The following is a 21,313-nucleotide window of genomic DNA, read 5'->3' as shown; positions in this document are numbered from 1 at the left end:
GGACTCTCAGGAACGTAAATGGTTATTCACCTTCAGTTAATGTGCTGAAAACACATGAAGGCAGAACCAATAAAGCCGATCCCATGCTTCACCTGTCCCACCAGGACGCCCATCACAGAGCCAGGTGTTGTGCTGCAAGGCAGGCAGGAGACAGAGATGTGGAAATGCCTCCTTTGTTCCCCTTGTTAAACTGTGACTCCCCCACAGGAGAAGCAATGGTCTCACAATCAACCTTCTTCAGAAACAGGAGGGCAGAAATCAGACCAAAGGTGAGGTGGCTTCCCACTGACAGGCCACATGGTCATTTGTCTCTCTCCCAACTCTCAGGAAAAATAAGGTGGAAATAATTTAGCCCCAGGGCTTCTGTCTACGATTCTCTGGCACTTACAGTCTCAGGGTATGAGGAAATGTCACATGTCTATGCTGACTGAATTTTTAAAGATGATATGGTCTGTTATCAGCAGCGAGTCCTCACAGAGGAATAAAGCAGCAAAGCCAAAGATGCCATATGTTTCAGGGGTGAAATCTAGATTCTTGTCTTCCTATATTTCACGCACACCTGTGAGAAGTTCTCGCATCCCTCCACATGCCACATCACCTGAACTATCAGTTAAGACATTTTTCCTTTTTTATTCAAGAGTCGATAGGACATTGTTCAGAGTTGTTTTTCCATATGTCCTTTTAGATGGCACCATCCACAGTGTCTGTGACGTTCTATCTCCTCTGTTGGGTCCCCACCTCCCACAGGCGCCTTCTGGTCTTCGCTGCTGTTCTGTTTGTATCCAGCAAAGCACTCAACAGTTCCGTGAAAGGAGGCCTACCTTATTATTCAAAAGTGAGTGTGCAAACAAAAAGAAATAACGTTCAAATATTTACTTTACAATTGTTTTATTCAAAGCAAATTTTAAAACCTAGTATTTTTTTCTTTAAAAAACGGGGATTTTTTAAATAGTTTTATAATTAGTTTTGATGTTGTTTACTTTATACCTTCGACATAAATGATTTATATATTAAGTTAAAGTTTTCTGATATCCACGTACATTCTAATCTTGTTTAGGGAGCTATGAGAAGACTTCATATTCAGAAGCCAACACCACTTCTCTAAAATTTAGAAGAAAAGATCCTTGTGCCCATTGTAGTAGACAATTGCTCCAAATGGTAGAAAGTCCTTTAGCCTTCAGCCAAATGTCAGGTCTTGATTTCTGGTTCTGTGAAAAGAAGTGTTTTGTTTTCTTCAGAGAAAAGAAGAAGTCTTAATCCTATAGGTTTGTTTTTGTTTCAAAGACGTGTCTAAAATGGGTACCTAAAGCTGTAATGTATAACAAACCCTTTGATAATCTGGCCTGTATAGTCCAACTTATCGATGATATTTTTATACCAAAAAAGATGACCACTGGCAGCTGCATTGTACGTAGGCCAAGAATCTCAGTACTGTCCTCTTAGGTTCTTCGAATGAAGAAGACAAGACTTATTTTATTTAGCCAACAAATACAGGAGTCCAAGTCCACATCAGTTGGGAGGGAATAGGGAAAGGAGGTCACAAGAATAGGACATAAAAATAAATACTTTACACACTTTTCTCCCATGCCTAAAAGTATTAGAATTCTAACTGGAGAAGATTAGAAGGTAATTAGCCAACTCAATTCCTTATAAAAGATATAAAAACTCACAAACCAAATGATGCAAAAAATCTTTTTAATCTAAAAACTCATTTTTCAGGGCTAATTAATAGCCAAGCCCTGCCAATTTGTATTAGTTTATTTGACTAACAAGAGCTATTCAGCATTTTCTTCAGAGTAAGGTAATATATAATCGATTCTCATAAACCTTTTCAAATGAGGACATGATACTGTAGGCAGTTCAAGGAAAAATAGCCATACCTTTTTCTTTGGTGTAACCAAAAGGATATCCAAAAGTTAGCAAATGCTGACATTTCAAGTGGTAAGAAATTGCCAAATGGAAGTTTAAACTCTGGTACAAACAGTCGTAAAAGGAAAATCTCCACCCACAGTTCCGTAGTGCAAGTTTTCAAATTTAATTCTGAAAAATAGTTTTATTGACTAAGCAGGAAACCGCTTCCAGCAGTGTCTCACGTGCCCCCTCCTCGCTCACCGTCCCCGCATATGCCCACCTCACTGCTAGTCTCAAGGAGGCCTCTGCTGCTCCTCAGGCCAGGAATTCAGTACAGAAGGACCCACGTGTCTCAAAGTCAGGCTGAGAGCTGGGAGTCTGTGTCTGCACCAGCAGCTCGCTCCAGGTTGGAGCGTGGCCCCTCCACGTGTTTGCCAATTTCACGAAAAGGAAACAAAGTCCCCCACCCCACCCCCCAAGAAAAAAGTACCTGAACCCATTAGTCCGTTAGCCCTTTCCCGTCGTTTTGGGTTCATGATGACATGGCTCACATGGAAAGCTCACCGGGGCCTGCACCGCCGTGTGTCCTCTGCAGGGGCACCACGCACAGGCCCCCTCTTTCTTAGAAGGAACGCTTCTCTCACTCCCGTCTTCAGGAACTCACTAATTTCTGACAACGTGATACTTTTAAAGTGATTCTTACCTAGTCCAGAAGCCTCCATCCCTCTACCCAGCTTAACTGTGTTTCCTTCTCCTACTTCTGTATACGCTGTATGTGTGTATTTTTTTAAACATGTAAAGTGTTCAAAATGCACACACACCCCTCCACACATACACCCAGCATTTTGCAAAAAAAAAAAAAGAAAAAAAAAGTCTTCCCCAGGAAGCACTTTAAGAAGTTAAGCTTCTACTTGCTTTTAAGCCACAGGGCAAGTGCCAAGTGAGTCCTATGGGATGCTCTTCTTCCGCGCTGGGGCCCAGGGCAGGAACGGAGCGAATGCTGAGTGGGATCTGCAGGCCAGGCAGGGAAGGGTACCTGTGTGCCGGGCTTTCCTAGAGCCGCATGTTGCACGCCTCCCTCACATTACCTGGGGGAATCAGACTCTCGTCCCTAGCTCTCTTCCCGCAGAGGAGCTCCACTCTGTTCTGCTGGATCTGCGCCCTCGGTGCGGACCGGCCCATCTGTGGGGCTGGGACCCTGCACATGCAAGGAGGCGGCGGGCTCCCCACCACAGAGCAGGCTGCCCCGGTCTGTTTCACCCCCTACCAGTCCATCCAGGGAACACCCCCTTGCCGTGTCCAGGGCCCAACGAGCCCTGTTGTCTACCGGCTCCAGGGCCTCCCCTTCGCCTTCCGAGATAACGGTCATGGGGCTGCTCTGGATCCGGTTCCGCACGCTGAACCTGCTGCTAGCGGCAGAAGGTGGGGTCCGACTGCGGCCGTACCGGGGGCCGGAGAAGGACAGACTCCGAGGCATCAAGCCTTCGTTCTTGGCCCACTCCTCCTGGGCCCTTCTGTTCTTGCTTGGGGAGCAGCTGGATGGGCTCTCGGGGGTGTCTGGCGAAGGCTCTGACCTTGACCTCTGGAATCTAGGGTCTGTGTTCTTTAGCATCTCGGCTGCAGACATGCGGGCACTGGTGTCTGAGCGACTCCCCTTTTTTAGCAGCAGAGCTTTGAAGTTGTCACTGCTGGTGCTGCTTTTACGGACGCTTCTCTGAATTGAGCCCACTTGTTTTGGGGACGCCAGGCTGGGGGCAGCACCGGTGGGTGTCACTGGAGGGGAAGGAGAATGGTTCCGGGAGTGATCGTCATCTGAATCTTTACGGCCGAGGACTTTCCTCTTGGATCTGAGATTTAATGACATTAAGATGAAGGTTAACTCCCAGGGGGCCATGGGACATCAGTCACAATTGCGCTGCTCACTGCATACTCACGTCACCATTTGTGAAGAGTTACTTTAACAGTTCACTGTATTATCACGTGAGCCCCTGACCCCGCTATGGTGGATGATTAATTTATGGTCATCTTTCTTTCATCTCTACCCTCTCTGGATTATTTTAAACACATCTCAGACATGATTATTAACTTATTTTGGTGAGGATCACTTCAAAAGTTACAAATAATTGCCATTTTTATCTAACTCTCCTCTACTGGACTGAGCTTGAGAGCATTTCAGTGCCGACCACCCTTTTCTCTACTTTTTCTTTTCTTGTTTGACCTTAGCCCTTGAACAGGGCTAATGGGTAAGCCAATCCCCAAAATATTGCCTACCTTGAGGTAAACCCCCACCCTCAGGTTCTAGGATGACTCTACAACTCTGCATTCTTAGTCATTCTAGAGTCTAACATAAAACCGGTCTTCTTTGGCTCTTACTGGACCCTATGTCAACTTCTTAAAATCCCGTTTTCCAGAAAACAAGGGTGAACCTCCCACACCACATTCTATTGCCTGACTGACTTCAGACAACCTCCCACCAATCAAGAAAATCTGAGGAATGCAGGGATAATGTGAAAAAGGAGGTAGGGACAAGTAAAATGTTTCCTGGAGGTGCTTCTTGTCTTCAATCTCTAAGAACCTCACTGTTCCAACCACTCTTGTACCAAGAGTGAGTCAGGGGTAATAAAGCAGATGAGCCAAGTGGCCTCTTGCTGGTCTCTTCCTAAGAACAACTCAGTCTACAAGGAATCTCTCAGTTAAGTGCAGGTGCTTTAAGGAAACGGTACATTTAATCAAATATCTCTTTGTTTGCTATAAAATTCCAGCATATGCAGCAGGGAAAGATAAAGAGAATGCTATTGTACATACAGATAAAGAACTGAATTTGAGCACTTCCAGCTGTGGCACCTTGGGCAAGCTACTCATCTATGCTGCAACTTCGCTTTCGTATTTGCAGAATGGGGGTGAGGATACTAACCTCACAGGTCTGTGAGGCTTCAGTGAGCTAAAGAACCCCAGAGTCACACAGACCTGGGTTAAATCCCACACTCAAGTTTCCATGCTCTGTGACCTTGGGCAAGTTGAAGTTTCTGACCCAGTTTCCTACCTGGAAGAGGAAATAAACAGTGGAGAGCTCATGCTTTACCAATAAAGATGAGTGCAAATAACAGCTATGGAGTGTCGGGCATGAAGGATGTGTTTAACCAAACCGCCTTTCAGGGAACTCCAGCTCTTCTGCCCAGCTACCAGGCCAGGCTTCTGTGCTGTTCTGACCACAGGCCTGCACAACCAGGCACTGGAGAGGATGGGCCCTGCAGGCTGCCGGGGGCTTGGTGCTCCCTGGGTCCTCTCTATGCTTCTGGCCAAAAGGAAGCCCCCAAAGTGGAAGACAGGAAGTGGCGAAGGCTAAAAAACAAAGTGTGAAGGGCAGCCAGAGCTGACATGGCACCGGCCCCTTGGAGGCTGTAGAGCTGGGCCTCTGATACCTTTGGGTCAATGGCCCTGCCCCACTGTCAGCAGAGAGCGGTGCTCTGGCTCACATTCCTGACCAGCCGACAGAAATAATGTCTCAGCATCTCAGAGCCGGAAATGACTTCAGCCTGTCTGACCAGAGAAGGTAACAAAGGCCAAAGAGTGAAGCCACACAGCCTCCTCCAAGAACGAGGACTCGATGCAGTATCTCCCCGCCTGCAGCACGTGACCTCACGACCTCTAGTGGTTCTTTCTTAAGGGCAGCTCTGTTCACTGGATCCTTGCAGGGACCACTTTGGAGCCTAAGTTCTTGTCTGAGTTTTAAAAGATGAGGGTGTGCTTGACCCACACATCAAGCCCCTGGCTACCCCTGATTCAAGTTATGTCATTTCTCAAGAGCAGCTGCGGCCCGAAAATGAGAATTAAATCTAAACATATGAATTCTGTGAATTCTCAGCATAAACGTATGTATTCATGTGTATATACACACGCACATGTACACTATGTGTGTATTTCTAAAGAAGGGGGCTATAAAAAGTGCTCAAACAGTTAACATGGGCTTGAAAACTAATTACTTCAATAAATATAAAAATTTCACACCTCAACTGGTGTTCTACATTTTCCATCTGGCTTTAAATCTGAAGTGAATTAATTTGCATTATAAAATCTGAAGGCTGTGGTACAGTTGAGATACTCCTTCTTTTAAATTATTAGCTTAGTGCTGACAAATATAAAATTAAGCCCTAAAAATCAGACTTCAGATGGATTTTTCTTATGTCTGCTAATACATGATCGATGGTAAAACAGAAATGAGCAGGTGTCCTTGCTCTCTTTGTGATCCATACCCTACTTGGCCTTTATTTCTACCATGTGTACACAGAATAATAGAGACTGGCAGATTTCCACGTCTGCAGTAGATAGAATTCACTAGTAGGAGAAACCGCAGATTTCTCGGTGCCTTAAGAAGCTTCCCAAAGTAAAATATGGATGTGGACTTTGGCATATTTTTTGGAAAAGCACATAGTAACTTGGCCCCACAACAGTTGGGATCCTCACTGAGACCAAGTAGTTAGTACATAGAGCCATCAGCAACACGTCTTCTCTGGGGACCGCTACTATAAATCTATATGCCTACGTGTTTAGCAACCCAGTGCATTCCAGACTAAATGAAAGATGTTGAGTCTTGGAAGAATTCCTAAGAGTTAAATTCCAATCGGTTTCATTTAATTCAGAAAATATTTATTAAGTGCTTATTATGTGTCTAGCACGGTGAGAGTTAGAAACATCTGTATAAACTTCTAGAAATGCCACTAAAGTTGGCTTCAAAGGATGTAGCATTTTCATTTTACTGTTCTGAGAAACAGTTTCATAAGCAGCTACGTCTTTATTTCTTTTTTTCCGATTGGATTGTTTGATTTTTTAATTTAAATTCAATTAGCCAGGATATAGTACATCATTAGTTTTTGATACAATGTTCAATGATTCATTAGTTGAATATAACACCCAGTGCTCATCATATCACGTGCCCTCTTTAATTTTACTCAGCCATCAGACAGGATGAGTATGTACCATTTACCTCATTGATTTCTAATGAGATCAAAGATACCAGTCAGAAAGACGATGTTAAAGAGGCAGTCTTTAGGGTCTTTGGGGATAGTATATCAATGCTAGAGTCAAGAGGTAAAGAACAAAATTCTTGACAAACACCTAACTCCCTCGCTTGGTTCCACTGCTCCCCTCTAAGTTAGATATTTACATGCTGCATGGGGAACTTCATATCAGGACAATCCTATGTTTTTCATCTCATGCAATAGCCTTTTCAGTTAAATTCCAAGAAGGGAAAACAGTCCTGACACAAGGTGATTTACACAGAGAATCAAATGACTTTATAGGCATCTTTGTTTCCGGAAGAAAAAAAGGGACCTCCATTCAGTGCAGTGTAAGACCTTGGCAGCAGAAGGACGTTCCTAAGAATTATCTGAAAATACTGCGGCAAAGAAGTCGAGAAGGAAGCAGAGGGTTTATCCAGCATTGTGTTCCAAAGTACTTGCAACATGTACAACCTTATCATACCCTACAATGACACTGCTGGGAGTACAGGCTGTTTACAACCAGAAAAAAGGCAGTATATAGTTTTCGTGCTAAATTATACTCACTCTCTTAGGCAACCAGATGTAAAAAGTGTGACAACAGTTCAGGCAGTTATTTTGAAAAATTTACTCTACATTTTTTAAAAACCCAACAATTTCTTGTGCCAGTAGATGGCACTAACAGTATACAATAACAAATTTAATTCCTTCCACTCTGCTTTGAAAAGATTGTACTCTTGTATTGAAATATTTAAGTAGCCAAGACAACTGCACTAAAAAATCCTGAAATTTCTGTAACACAAAAATAATTAAAACAACAACAAAAAAAAAAAACCCCAAAACCCCCACAATACACCCTTAGGAAAGCAGTCCTGTGGAGCTGGTCTGTGTAGCTTATGTCCACAAAACAGCCTCACTCATCCTGGACTGGACTACCCATTGCTCTAATCCAATCCTGTAAATACTCTGTCATATGATTGACACATTGCATTTCTTGCCAGCAAGCGCAATGCCGAGCAGAAGGCACCACATGGAGTCTCTGTCCCCCATATCATCATAAAAATCAGTGGAACAAAGTAAAACAGAAATTGGGAGTCAGAGGAAATAAGAATACAGAAACACAATAAAAATAAATGATCAAGCTAATGGGTGACAGGAAAAAACTCAAGGAAGACAAAGTGAGGAAGCATTTAGAAAGGTAGACTCATAAAGATCAAAATTAAGAGGAAGGAGTTTTAGATACCTGTGAATAGCTGCAAAAAGGTCTTCTGTGGTCCGGGGTCTACTGGGGGTCATCACCTCATCACTCCCTTCTTCCCTAAGGAAGTCACTGGCTTCAGAGGAAGAACCAGCTGTGTCAGGCTCTGGCACCCCAGCTAGAAGCAGCAAGCACAGGACGCACAAGTGACTTAATTTCAGTCTCCAGCCAGGCTTCCCAGTATCCTGTCCCTGCCATTCCTGCCAACGGAGGACCAAAGGACAGGCAGGCAGTGGGGTCTGTCATTTTGATCTTCAATTCTGATCAGGAGAGCCAGAGCTCATTCTTTTCTGTTGAAGTCTAGAACTCCTACTGAATCTATCTTAAATCTTGTTGTAACATTTCTCTGCAGCTCTCCAGAAGGGAGACTACTCCTCCTTGCTATTTAATAATACCCTGTCTGCTGCAGACCACCCTACCCCTCTATTTTCTGACGTTCAGGAAGCAATACCCTGAGATCTCCATTTTTTTTTTTCCCCAATTTCTTAAAATGCCTAGTTGGTAACCTGAGCGTGTGGCTGACCTGGCAGCCCACATGCTGCTGGCTTTCCAGGGGACATGCACTAGCCTTCTCTTCTACAGGGGCTGCATATGGTCCAAGGGGAATGAGAGAGAAAAGCATACTCACGCCCTCCGTCCTGGAGCGACAGGCAGCTCTCCACGCTGCCTCCACCGTCTGCACCGTTCTCGGCACCTGGCTCCTCCCGCGTGGGGGCTGGCGAGACATCGGGCTGCACCATGGGGACATTGGCTTTCACTCTATCCGGGGACGCGGCTCCTGCGGCTCCTCCCTCGAGAACCAAGCTGCCAGAGCCTGTCTCCTCAGCACCAGCCCTGGCTCTACAACTCTCTGTTGCCTCTCCCCTCGTGGGAATGGGTGATGCTCCGCTCACGTTCTCCGCGGGCTCCGCTGTGAAATCTCTCTGCGGAGGCGGCACCACGAGGAACAGTTTGGGCTTCTTGGAAATGGGGGGCGGCTTCCTGCTGGGTGAAGGGCCGGGGGGTTCCTGCAGCGGGGTGGCCCTGGGGTCCGGCCCAGCCTCTGACTCCCCGGCGCTGCCCGGGCTGCGGCTCGGGAGGCCACGCTCGGCTGCACTGTCCTGGTGACCCTGACTCAAGCTCTTGGCAGGAGTCGGCGGCGAGCTTGTCACAGAGGCAGTCTGGCTTTCACTCTCCATTTCATTTATGCTATTTCGGGATTTCATGAAAGCAGATGGCTTTAAATGATACTGGGGAACAACCGGAGTTAGTTTTTCCTGAGATACTTGTTCATATAACAGTGCTTGCTCGGTTCCTGAGTGCTTTTTCACGGGCCTCAACTGTACCATCTGCAACGCTTCGGTGGTTATCAGGGGCATGGGGGGTCTGCTGCCCTCCTCCTTGTTAGGAGGCTGCCGGAAGGCCTCCCGGGAGCATTCTGGCTGGCCAGATTTTTTCAAAGAAGGCCTGGCATCTTTCATCCATTTGGGGTCAAGGGGTGGGGCAGGCGGGGGAACTGAGGAGGGTCCGGAAGCGGGGGCAGGCGGCAGGGAAGCAGGGGCACCCAGAGTAAGGGGGCTAAGTGCCCTGTGGGGAGGAGGAAAGCACGCGCTGGTGGGGGGAGAGAAGGGAGTGAGAGCTTCTGGCGGCGGAGGGGGGAAGAGGGGAGACTGAGGCAGAGCGCCGTTGGGGGAATCCGCTAAAGGCGGGGGAGGAGGAAGGAAAGGAGACTTGTCCGCAGGACATGGTGAGGGAGGAGAAGGAAGAGGGGCAGTGGCAGGGGGAGACGCCAGCACCGAATCCAGCTTCTTCATGGTCCCGCCTCCTTCCGTGGAAGTGTTGGAAGACAGAGACGTGGACGAGGAGGAGATGGAGACTGAAGATATCAGAGAGGACTTCCTTTCTGGCACCTTGGGCTTGGTCTTCCCCTTCCCGTTCGCTGGTGACGCTGACTTTAAAAACACAGGCACGGGGGTGAGTGCTGTGGGTGTGTTGGACTGGCTGGAATACCCACTGGACGGAGAAGTGACCCTGTGGGATTTCTCCGGCGATGTGATCTTTGGTTTGATGGAGCCACCAGGCACTTGGGGCATCATGGTCCTGGCTCCCTCGTGGATATGGTGGACTGGCCCGTTCCCGGCCAGCGCCCCGCTGCTGGCCGAGCAGCCCCCGCTGGCGTGCCCAGGGTCTTCCTGCATGCCGGTGTAGTCAATGTAGTAACCCCAGGGGTCCGTGTACTCCGACTTGACGCTGCTCGTGTCGCTCTGCGACGGCGTGGCCCCGCACAGGGAGTAGACGTTGGGGGTGGTGGCCGAGGTCATGCTGCTGCCCCCGCTCACCGTGCTCTGGCTGCGGGAGCGAGGCAGCCAAGGCTCTTCGAAGTCACTGCAGGGGCTCTGCGAGGGTGAGCTGCCGCCCTTGCCCGGGAGGTTCAGCTGCAGCGAGTGCTGGAGCGAGGCGATCAGGCTCTCGTTCAGCGCCTGCCCGTTTGACTGGATGCCTTTCTTGGGAATCCTGCGCAGGGAGTCCGTCCTCGAGGGTGGCAGAGGAGGCTTCTTCGCTTTTTTCAGAGAGATATTCCGCGCGAGAGACTTGTCACGGAAATGTGACCGGTCCCCTTGGTTTTTCTGAGCTCTCCCATCAAACACGTTGACCACACTGTGCCTGGGGTTCCCAAAGCCATCGCTACTGTTCTGGTTTCCAGATCTGCATCCCGGGTCAGGCTGCATAGACGTGTAGTAGCCATCATGCTCCTCTGAATACAAGGACCTGGCATCATCTTTGGTGGATGTCTGGTCCAAACTGCAGCTGCTCACGTTACTCCCAGGAGTGGAGTAGCCAGTTGCCCCATGTGCCTTCAATGGGGATGCCTGCCCATTACCAGAGGCACTGTATTCCCAGGGCTCGGAGCTGCCGGGCCCCGTACCTCCTGAGTAACTGGACTCACTCTTGCCATCCACGTCCTGGGCGTGGGCTGGAGAGCTCAGGTGGTTTTTACAGTTATAGCTCATGGCTTGGGATCCATTCTCCTGATGTGCTGGCATATTAAGAGAGACCGCTGAGTCACAGAGCGACAACAGCGTGGTTGCAGTGGGGGAATGGGGACCTAAGGCCTGTGAAAGAATGCTGGGGTGACCCTCTGTCCAGTTCCCACTGGGAGGCTGATGGTCCTCTTTACTAGCATGCCTGGAGAGGAGGTGGTCTCTGGATTTTATCTTTGTGTACGAAGAGGAGCTGGTAATTTTGCTGTCCAGCTGTCCTGAACTCTGAGCAGTGTGAATAATAATAATCTCCGAGGAGGAAGAGAGTGTGGCATTTGGGATGATGCTGGTGGAGTAGGTGGCGTGAGGAGAGACCACACATGCTGGGCTGATTACATTCTCAAAAGGCCTCAGCTCCTGGGACTTGGGCCTCAAAAGCATTCCAGTCCTTGAGGCTCCTCCTAAATGTCCTAAGTTTTCATCTACTTGTGGGTGATCGCTGTGGTAGGCGTAAGGGCCATCCAGGTCTTCTGTGGGGCCCAGGGCTCCCAGCCGTGGCTCCAGGGACTGAACACTCGCCCTCGCCCCAGAACGTGGGAGACTGTGGAAACCAGCATCACTGTTGAGCCGGGAAGGGAATACAATGCCCGCAGAATCGCTCAACACAGACATGTTCCCAGAGGAGCCTGAGAAGTGGCTCATCTGGGCAGCAATGCCTTGGCCTTTCTGTGCCCTGATTCTTCTCATGGAAGGTGGTACAATTTTCACTTCCTCAGTCTGACAGCTGGAGTCCCTGGTTTCTGAGCGCTGCCCCGCAGACAGAGAGCTATCAAGCCTTCCTAGTGTAGAGTAGTGGTCTGGGGTGTATACTGAGTGACCCCCAACATCATCTTGGCCCGTGCCTGATGCTGGAGATAAAGCAGAAAGAGGCTTGTTATCTAAAAATATCTTAGTTCATCACCTGTATCCTCATCCCCTTCTTACCCTGTTGTATTTAAAATATATATATATATTTTCTACTTGATCTCGTTTCTTTTCTCCTATAGGCACCAGAGTGAGAGTTTAAATAGTTACTGACAGCTCCTAAAGTAAAAACCTTTATTAGGAATTTCATGTACATCTCTTGATTTGTACTTCAAATCCTCCTATAGACTAAGGGCTACATATGGAATTCTCAGTTACTCTCTTTGAGATCAAGGCTGAGTGCCTGTTGGAAGATCTACTTTTCAAAGAACCTCCTTTTAGTAAAGATTTCAAGGTGGCCTGTCACCCACCAGGTGACTGTACAGGGCATCTTGTCAAGCTGTGACCATCCTTCCCAAAGACAGATGAATGGAACGGTTCAACAGGAGGCTACAGAGACACTATTTACAAGGGATATCGGTATAGAACAGTGTTAATTACATTAATTTTTTATGTCAGAAGGAAACCTAAGGAAAAGTGATTTACAGGCCCATCTGTGTTTCAACCATTCCATTATCCATCTTACACCATTGTCATCTGTCTGTCAGTGACATTCAAAATCCAGAAGCAATCTGTTGTGTTCTGGTGGGGGGAAAGCAGCAGGAACTGATCCAGTGAGCTTTTCCTCAAATTATGGTTATTAATTTCTTGGAGCTTTATAACCAAACTGAGAGTAGGTATATTTAAAGAAAATCAAAGGGGGGAAAAAAAAAGGCATCAAGAGGGCCAAACAGAGTGAAATGGATGAGAAAAAAAACAAAACAAAAAAACAAAAACAACCCTAAAGTGTAGGTAACAGCTAGATTTCAAGCCACCTAGAACGGAACAGAATCTTTAAAAAAAAAAAAAAAAAAAAAAGAACAAAAAAAAAACCACCATAAACCAACAACTTAGTCAAAGTGGAGAGAGAGGGGGAAAAAAAAATCAATTCATGCATAGTAACCACTAGGATACATTAAATCTTGAAAAATAACAGTATAACCAGTTTTATTCTACATTGTTTCAAAAACTTTAAAAAAAAAAACATCTCCAGCAGGGGTTTTGCTGAGCAATGCAAGCTGAGTACTTGCCAGCATCTTGGCTCACTTGGGTGAGGACACTGGTGGTGATGGGATTCCTGGGAACTCCCTCCCTAGCCCACGTGAATTTACCACTGTCCCTAGCTGGCTATAAAGCACTTTGCTCATCTGAACAGCAAAGGATATTACAAATATGGCAGCAATGTTCTTGTATGAAGCACAAAGGAGATGTCATCCTATGAGGAATAGAGCATAAAGTACCTGTTCCCTCACTTGTGATGATGGAGACTATTTTCAAACCTAAAATAGCAGAGAGCATCTATCTCCTTCCCCTACCCTCTGCGAGGCACACTCACTGAAGAGAGACAGATACACACACATACACATAAGGCTCTTCCCTAGAAAGAGAGGAAGTGGGCAATGGGCAGGAGGAGGAGAAAAGTCCACTTTGAGGAAAGAAAACAAAAGATAGAAAGTTTTTGCCACTTGGGATTTCTTAAGGGAGAAACTGACTAGTTTGGCTGTATCAGTTTGCACCAGTTTGGTTCCAGATATTCAAGATACCTTATTCCATTCAACAATGGATTTTACTAACTTTTTCTTTAAAAATTGCAATTGTTTTTGCATGAGATCAGTGGTAGATTTTGAACTGTCTGTAAGAGCCATAAACAATATACTGATTCTCTCAGTTAACAATTTTGAACATGAAACAATTCTAGGCTCCTGAAAATGGAAATATAGCAATTTGTCCACCATCTACGGCCCAACACAACTTTCTTATTAAAATAATGATTTTTTTTCTTGGGGCGCCTGGGTGGCTCAGTGGGTTAAAGCCTCTGCTTCAGCTTAGGTCATGATCCTGGAGTCCCAGGATTGAGCCCCACATAGCATTGGGCTCTCTGCTCAGCAGGGAGCCTGCTTCCCCTGCCCACACCCCCAACCCACCCCCCACGCCCCACCTGCCTCTCTGCCTACTTGTGATCTGTGTCTGTCAAATAAATAAAATCTTAAACAAAAACAAAAACTAAAACAAAAAAATTAAAAAATAATGATTTTTTCTGAAGACCTTTAAAAATATACATAAAAAATAACTCATATATCATCAATTTTGGGATCCGTGAAGTTCCATTCCCAGAACAGAGCCTCTAATATTTTCACAGTACAAAAAGTGTCACATATTAAAGGACACAAATAAATGGATCTTGACCAGAATTAAATAACAGAAGGAGACTATGAAAAGACATGTGCAAACAAATATAGACCTCTGAGGTGTTGTTAAAACTCTTAATAGGATGTATCTGATTATAAAATATAATATAAAGAAATAATTATATATATTTCTTACTTATTACATAATACTACAAGGGATATCCAATTAAAAAAAAAAAAAACATGTAATCAGGGGCGCCTGGGTGGCTCAGTGGGTTAAAGCTTCTGCCTTCGACTCAGGTCATGATCCCAGGGTCCTGGGATTAAGCCCCACTTTGGGCTCTCTGCTCAGCGGGGAGCCTGCTTCCCTGCCTCTCTGTCTACTTGTAATCTCTGTCAAATAAATAAATAAAATCTTTTTTAAAAAAACATGTAATCAATGAAGACATTGACAATGAAGACAGATATCTGCAGGTTAGTTAATTTAAAGTTTAATATGTGAATTTATAAAAAGTTGTGTCTGATCTTATGTTCCTAGTGTTCTTAGTACAAACTATCAATAATTATTCAGAAGGGGATTCCTTTTATTTTATTTTATATAAAGATTTTAGTTATTTATTTGACAGAGAGAGAGAAAGAAAGGGGTGGGGGAAGTGTGAGCCGGGGGAGAGGAACAAACAGACTCCTTGCTGAGCAGGGAGCCCATCAGTAGGTGAGATCCAGGAACCCTGTGATCATGACCTAAGCCAAAGGCAGCAGCTTCACTGCCTGAGCCACCCAGATGCCCCAAGAAGGGGATTCCTTTAAATGAAGCTTTTTCTGCTTGGGAAGAGGTACTGTTCTAGAGGTATCCAAATTATTCAGTAACCAAATATAATTATATAACAACAAAATGATCCTATCTGATTCTAGAAGATGAAAACTCATGAGGGGTTGTTCAAATACATTTCTATGTACATTTAAGATAATAAGAGTAAAAAAAATTATGGAAGGCAACAAGTCATAAACTGCTTGAAACAATAAATATCATATCTTGACTTAGCATTATTAAGTGGCTCACCTCTAGAGTCCATTATTTATGGATTTTGAAGTGAAAAGCACATAGAATTAAGTACAATCAACTCTCTAATTCTGGAAGAATCTCTGGTTAGGTTTTTTAAAAAATCCAAATCCCCAACAACTTGGGCAAGGTCTAGTGAATAGCAAGTATCTTTCTTAGTGAATGTCTTTTTTTTTCTGATAATCATTTCTCTTTTTACCTCATTTGTTTGACAAATTCCCTCCATTTTATATCTAGAAAAGTCTAATTTTTATGGAAAATACCAAGTGTTTGTTTTTGAGAATCATTAGTTAGGTGTTACAAAGCTTTGAACTACCAGATAACTTAACAAGTACAAAATATTGGGGAGAACAGGCAAGATCACCCAGAAGTCATAAAATGAAGAAAAATGTATGATCCAAATTTTCTGTTGAATGTTACTGTATTTAATTGTTTTCCCTTACTCTATCAATCCTTCAAACTAGCCTATCTATAAAACTACAATTGTTTGTCTTTTTTTATTTTTCCCTTCTTTCTTTCTTTCTTCTTCTTTTTTTTTTTTTTTTTACAGTAGCTCTAACTTAGATACAACTGTCCCAGGTGACCACCCAGCTAGGATCCAAATCATGTCATTGACTATGAAATGACATCAACTGTCTCCTGCTTGGCAATCACAATGCAATGATATGGGGAAAGCTATTTTCTTTCCTCCAGCATTACTGGTGTTTCTGTATTACATGCAAAAGAGAAATGAACATGGGGCCCTGGGGACTCAATCATTGATTTTAAAAATAAAATTAGAGAAGACATGATTTACCTAGGTGATCAGATCATTCTAGCAAGGTCAAAGAGGCAACTAAGTTACTGGCTCCATACTGGTTGGTTTGGTAATAAAAGTGATAAAAGTTTCTATCTCTGAGGTTCTAAAAATCATATTATATATACACATGTATAGAGCTGAGGGGCATAGAGAGAGAGAGAATTCATGTTGAATACTTGTATGTATATATATCTTTACCTGGGCCTAACTGTTCTTACACTCTTTGCAAAAAGCCATCCAAAACCTACCTGTTTGGTAGTACAGCCACTAACATGTAGACTACCTCAAAACATCAACCTTGTTATCTTACAAAGGGTCCATCTTTAAAGTCACTCCTTTAGGTTAAAGAACGTCCCCTAAAAGACCATTTAAAATACAAATGTTACCTGAGTGCTGTAAGATATGAGTACTGAACACATGAGTATGTACTAGTTTCTTACATTAGTTATCTGTCACCTAAAGGAGAGAAAAAAAAATAATAAAGAGTCTGAAAGAATGAGCAGGACTGGCCCAGATCTGGAAGCAGATGCAGCAGTCTAAACCAAAGACAAATTTCATAAATCCTATGGATGCGGTCTTGCCTCTGTTTGTGATAAAACCCTGTATTATGAAATAAGATGGGCACCTGTATGCCATCTGGGTCACTGGAACTACCTAGAGCAAAAGTAAAGCATCACTATTCTTGTCCCACTGTGGCTTTAGTCTGGAAGGTGGAGTGTACGGACTGCAGAACTGGGCGGCAGTACGAGAGAATACCAGGTAGAGAAGAGCCTTCTGTCCCTAATACAAGGCATTTAAGCAGGGGTGTTGAGAAAAAACGCACAGGAACAATGTCGGCAGCTGCAATGCCACCTCAAAGTGCTGTAACAGATAGATCACCACGGTGAGGATAGACTCATTTTGACTCAAAGACTCCTGGGCACGTTCAGAAATAATTATTCTGAGTTTCTAGACTATAAACTTCAACAGGAAATGAAAGTAAACACATCAGGTTAACTATAAGGAAATCACTCCACAGGCCCGCTGAAGAGAAGAGGCAAATTTCAAAATAGGTAGTATTAAGTTCTCAACAGTAATTATCAAAGCAGCTCTCGCGCGAACATATAGTGAACATATAGCACCGGGCACCAAGTGCTTCACCTAAGTTCATGAAGTCCTCAAGCCACCCTGTGACATACGCCCTGTTAGCATCAGCACCCACACTTCTTGAATGCAGAAGTAGACTCCGAGAGGTCAAGTAATCAGCTTGAGGCCCCCCAGAGAGTAAGGGTTTGAATCCACGCAGCGTGGTGTCAGAGCACCTGCCCCTTACCCAGTATGCTCTCTGCTGCCTCTGGAGACATTCCCAAATGGGCCCAGTAAAAACCAGAGAGAGGAAGTGAATATAGAAGGAAAGGATTATCCAAAGCACATATAAAGATAAGCAGAAATAATCTGGATACGTGAATTATGAAGTAAATAACCCTTTCCACTAGCTGCTCCCCCTAAAAGGGGAAGAAGGTGTCTTTTTTGTGTTTTTATCACAGGTTGGAAAATACCAGAAACCTATGAAATTGTTTCGTTGGAAGCTCTCCTAAGGCACTATCCAACACAAATGACTATTTCTAGGGTACTGGAATTTACTAAATATCCCACATCACTGTCTCTTGGATGACAAAACGCCACCAACACTGTCAGTATGACTAGGGAGTCAATATTCATAATTCGAAGTCCTAGAATGAGTTTTCAGTTTTATGAAAAGTTAAGGTTGAAATGGAAGGTAAGTTTCGTTGTGGAAATACCCGGTGTGCCAAGGTTCACAGAGAGGAGGACATGACTGTACATTTCCATCATCCCAGTTAACAGTTTTCATGTAAGCTCTTCCTGTTCCCTTCTCACCAAAATTCAACAAATCATCTGCATGGGATGTTAAGACCTGCACCCAGTGCCTCACTCAGGAGGAGAAGCGGTCCCTCTGGGGACACCACACGGCTATCAGAATGTATTGATCTCATAAGCACGGTAATGAGGTTAGCGTGGTAATGCTGAGCAGTAACCAGGGGCAACAGAATACAGTTCTGATGAGCCATACCTAGCTCCTTCTGTATGTTGTCAGGGATTCCTGTAATAGTCTTTCTCCTTTTGACTTTCTTCGGTCGTCTTACCAGAGTGTCTGTGTAAATTAGAGACCGCCGAAGGCTGGCCTGGCGATCGAAATTCTCCCCTAATATAGAGTAGTAGAACAAGCAAAGCAATGTTATTTTCAAGCAAGCCGACACCATGCACTTTCTTCCAGAAGCTGGTTGTAAAATGATAAGAAGGTATTAATAATGATGTTAGCCAGTCATATGATGATGGATGAATGCTGAAAGGACCAAAAAAAAAAAAAAAAAAGAAAAAAAAAAGAAGGAAAGCACATTATCATCATAAGGCTTTTTTTTTTTCCATTTCCAGGTGTGTGTCCTTCCAAAGGAAACACCTTGATCTCATTTGCAGACATCCTGGGGTAACAAGGGCCAATCTGTTAATAACACACCTGAAGACTGATTCTGTGTTATTTTTAAAAGATGGCTCATTTGGAAGTGTTTTACATAGGCCTTCTACTGAAATCTCTCTTAAATCAGTGTACTTGAGATGGCAGTGGGCATATTGGGTTTATTTGGTTATCTCTTGTCTTATGTCTTGTCCTCTGGAAGGATACAAATAACTTATCAAGAAGAGCTTTTTCTTTCAGTCAGGGAGGCTGACAATTTGGACAGGCTGTGGTTATTGCTATGGTGTGAGATACAACTATCACGACCAATAAAAAGCCTTATAATGATCAAGTACTTTTACCACAATGAGACCCAGTAGCACTGCTGTTGTTAAAGCTGAATTGCTTTCTCTGTTTTATAATCACCTTTTACAATTGATCTTAATTCAGACATTTCCCGTAATTTTACAATCAAACCTAGAATGCCATATCAACAGGACTTTTTTTAAATCTCTACATTGTGAGCTTGTGTGATTAACACACCAATGGGAAACCATAAAATAATACAGTATCAGTTACTGATTGGTCTGCTTTATTAAATTATTTGCCAGTTTAATTAAATAAACTTTTATAGCACTGTCTTGTTAAATGGTTATTCTCCTCAAAAAGAGATTTAAAAAATATATTATGTACACAAATTATACACTTCCATCACTCTTATGTTGTAAAAAAAATAAGTATGAAAATATTTACTCTTTTTAGCAATACTGACGCACATTCATAGTGGTATGTTGTAAACAGTTGTACCCTCTATTTAAATAGGAATAAACTGCAAAAAGAAACTTATCTAAAGAGAAGATAAAAGATCTGAACAATCAAAACGCAGTTCACCCAGGAAGCAACAGACTTAAATAAATACTGGCAACTTTGAAAATGCCTGCAACTTTGTTCCTAATGGAGAAAACCAGAAAGGACTGAGAGAAGACAGTGAGACACCAGAAGGAGCCAACGCTGTGATAAATGCACCACTACGTGTGAGAGCATACATGGTGCTTATAAGGGGCAAATGAGTTCCTGCGGCAGAGGAAAACAATTTTCTTGTATCAAGTCATTAAGAACACACAAAACATTGATAGTTCCATTTACCCTCTAGTTTTGCTTCCTAAAAAACCAAAAGATAAGGCACCCAAACTCCAAGGAAATTAAGAAACAAACAATGAGAATGGACATCGAAGACCTATGCCGTTAAAGGCACCAAACTCTCCATCTTGCATCAGGACCTAAAAGGTCTGTCCCTCCTGGTGGACTAAACATTTCTTGAGGGTAGGTATCATGACTCACAAACCTTAGCACCCCCTGTGTCACTTAGACACAAAGTGGGTATTTAATAAATACCTGCTGAGAGGAACTAAGTCCCCCCCCTTTCATTGAAAAACAGCCTTAGTCATGGTTCATACTTAGAAATCAGCCTTAGTCATGGTTCATACTTAGAAATAAACGTAGCTAACTCAGACATTAGTACAAAGCCAGTTTGTCAAAACTGCTGAAGCATGTTTACCCCTCTATTTATCTTCCAGGTGGAAGCTTGTTATTCCACATGGCAGAATATGAAACCTATGCATAGATACATTTCATTTGAAACATTTTTTTCTCTTCAACTAAAATGATGAGCCCCTACAGGACTATGACTAAAGGGATTAAATTGATTTTCCGGCTGGCAGCTCATTGTGCTAATGTCCTACCTCTATGCCTGGCTAGCTTCACTCTGGATGGGAAACAGTATATTTATCGACATTTCTTCCCCCTGCTGAACCTGACTGAAAATCAAACTGGATGGTCAATGTTCATCCAAATAAATGAACATATGACAGTTCCCTACGGGAAGCTACATTTTAGTTTCAAAGTCTTCTAGGGCTTCAGAAATACAACATTTAAGTAGCAGAAGCTATGTAACACCTATGTCAATTTGACTGCTAAAAGTGAAGAATTTAAATACAATGCTTCTTTATATCAGAATATGAAAAAAAGCATCTCTTTATGAAATGTAAGTGTATGTATGTGAACACTTGGATCCAGAAATACATAATTAGGTACTATATTTAATTATTACATTTTGGAAAATGTTAACACACAAAAGTCAACTGCATTTTGAAATAACTCATACTGCTCACTTCTTTATTGTCATTCACCTTTCCTCTGTGGTAGCTGAACGACTCCTTTTAAATTCTATGTACTTCATATCCACTTAAGTCCTCAACAGGAGAGAATTAGAGCTCAAAGATATAGCACTGCTTACTGTTGTTACAGTGCATTTCATTGCAAATAATTCTTTATTTCTGAAGCTATTGTTACTCTGTTTTAAATTTCCTAATCTCAGGATAATACATTTATCCTAATTCCATTAAGGACTGTCATATTTCATAGCACAATCTTATCTTATAATACTACTGCTGAGGCATTTAATCATATATAATGTAATTATGTTTCTGCTGCATTTAATCAATCAAATAATGTAATGCATTTTCTTACAGAAAATATGTGTCCACTTATTCCACCAAGCAATGAACACACTTTATTTCTGAAACACAGCTACTTTGAAAAATAATCTTAAAAAGATATGACCTAGGTGCCTGAGAATCACATTCAGAAAGAGCAACAATATTAGTTGCTAAGAAAAATGGAATAAAATACTATGTTATTTCTTTAGGCTTAAGTACAATAAGTATGGAAAAATGTACATGGAATTTAAAATAATACATTCACTTATTTACTAAATTTCTCTGGGATTCAAAATAGATGTCATTT

The 21,313-nt window shown here is 43.4% G+C and overlaps 1 protein-coding gene across 11 annotated transcripts in view; it reads right to left on the bottom strand.

The window, feature by feature from the left end:
- Positions 1-871: 871 nt before the first annotated feature.
- NHSL1 (NHS like 1) overlaps positions 872-21,313 on the bottom strand; it is a 300,569-nt gene continuing 280,127 nt past the window's right edge. For 8 of the 11 annotated variants that reach the window (XM_082731058.1, XM_082731057.1, XM_082731059.1 and 5 more), the window contains exons 5-8: positions 18,128-18,259; positions 8,735-11,974; positions 8,092-8,224; positions 872-3,698 (exon numbers count right to left, since the gene is read on the bottom strand). In XM_082731058.1, the coding sequence (XP_082587184.1) occupies positions 2,963-3,698; positions 8,092-8,224; positions 8,735-11,974; positions 18,128-18,259 (4,241 nt within the window). In that variant the 3' untranslated portion in view covers positions 872-2,962. The remainder of the gene's footprint in view (positions 3,699-8,091; positions 8,225-8,734; positions 11,975-18,127; positions 18,260-21,313) is intronic. The other 3 variants (XM_082731060.1, XM_082731062.1, XM_082731067.1) reach the window with 1 other exon arrangement.

The sequence above is a fragment of the Mustela nivalis genome, assembly GCF_964662115.1.
Source record: "Mustela nivalis genome assembly, chromosome: 5".
Classification (NCBI taxonomy): Eukaryota; Metazoa; Chordata; class Mammalia; order Carnivora; family Mustelidae; genus Mustela; species Mustela nivalis.
This window is presented reverse-complemented; position numbering and strand designations above follow the sequence as displayed.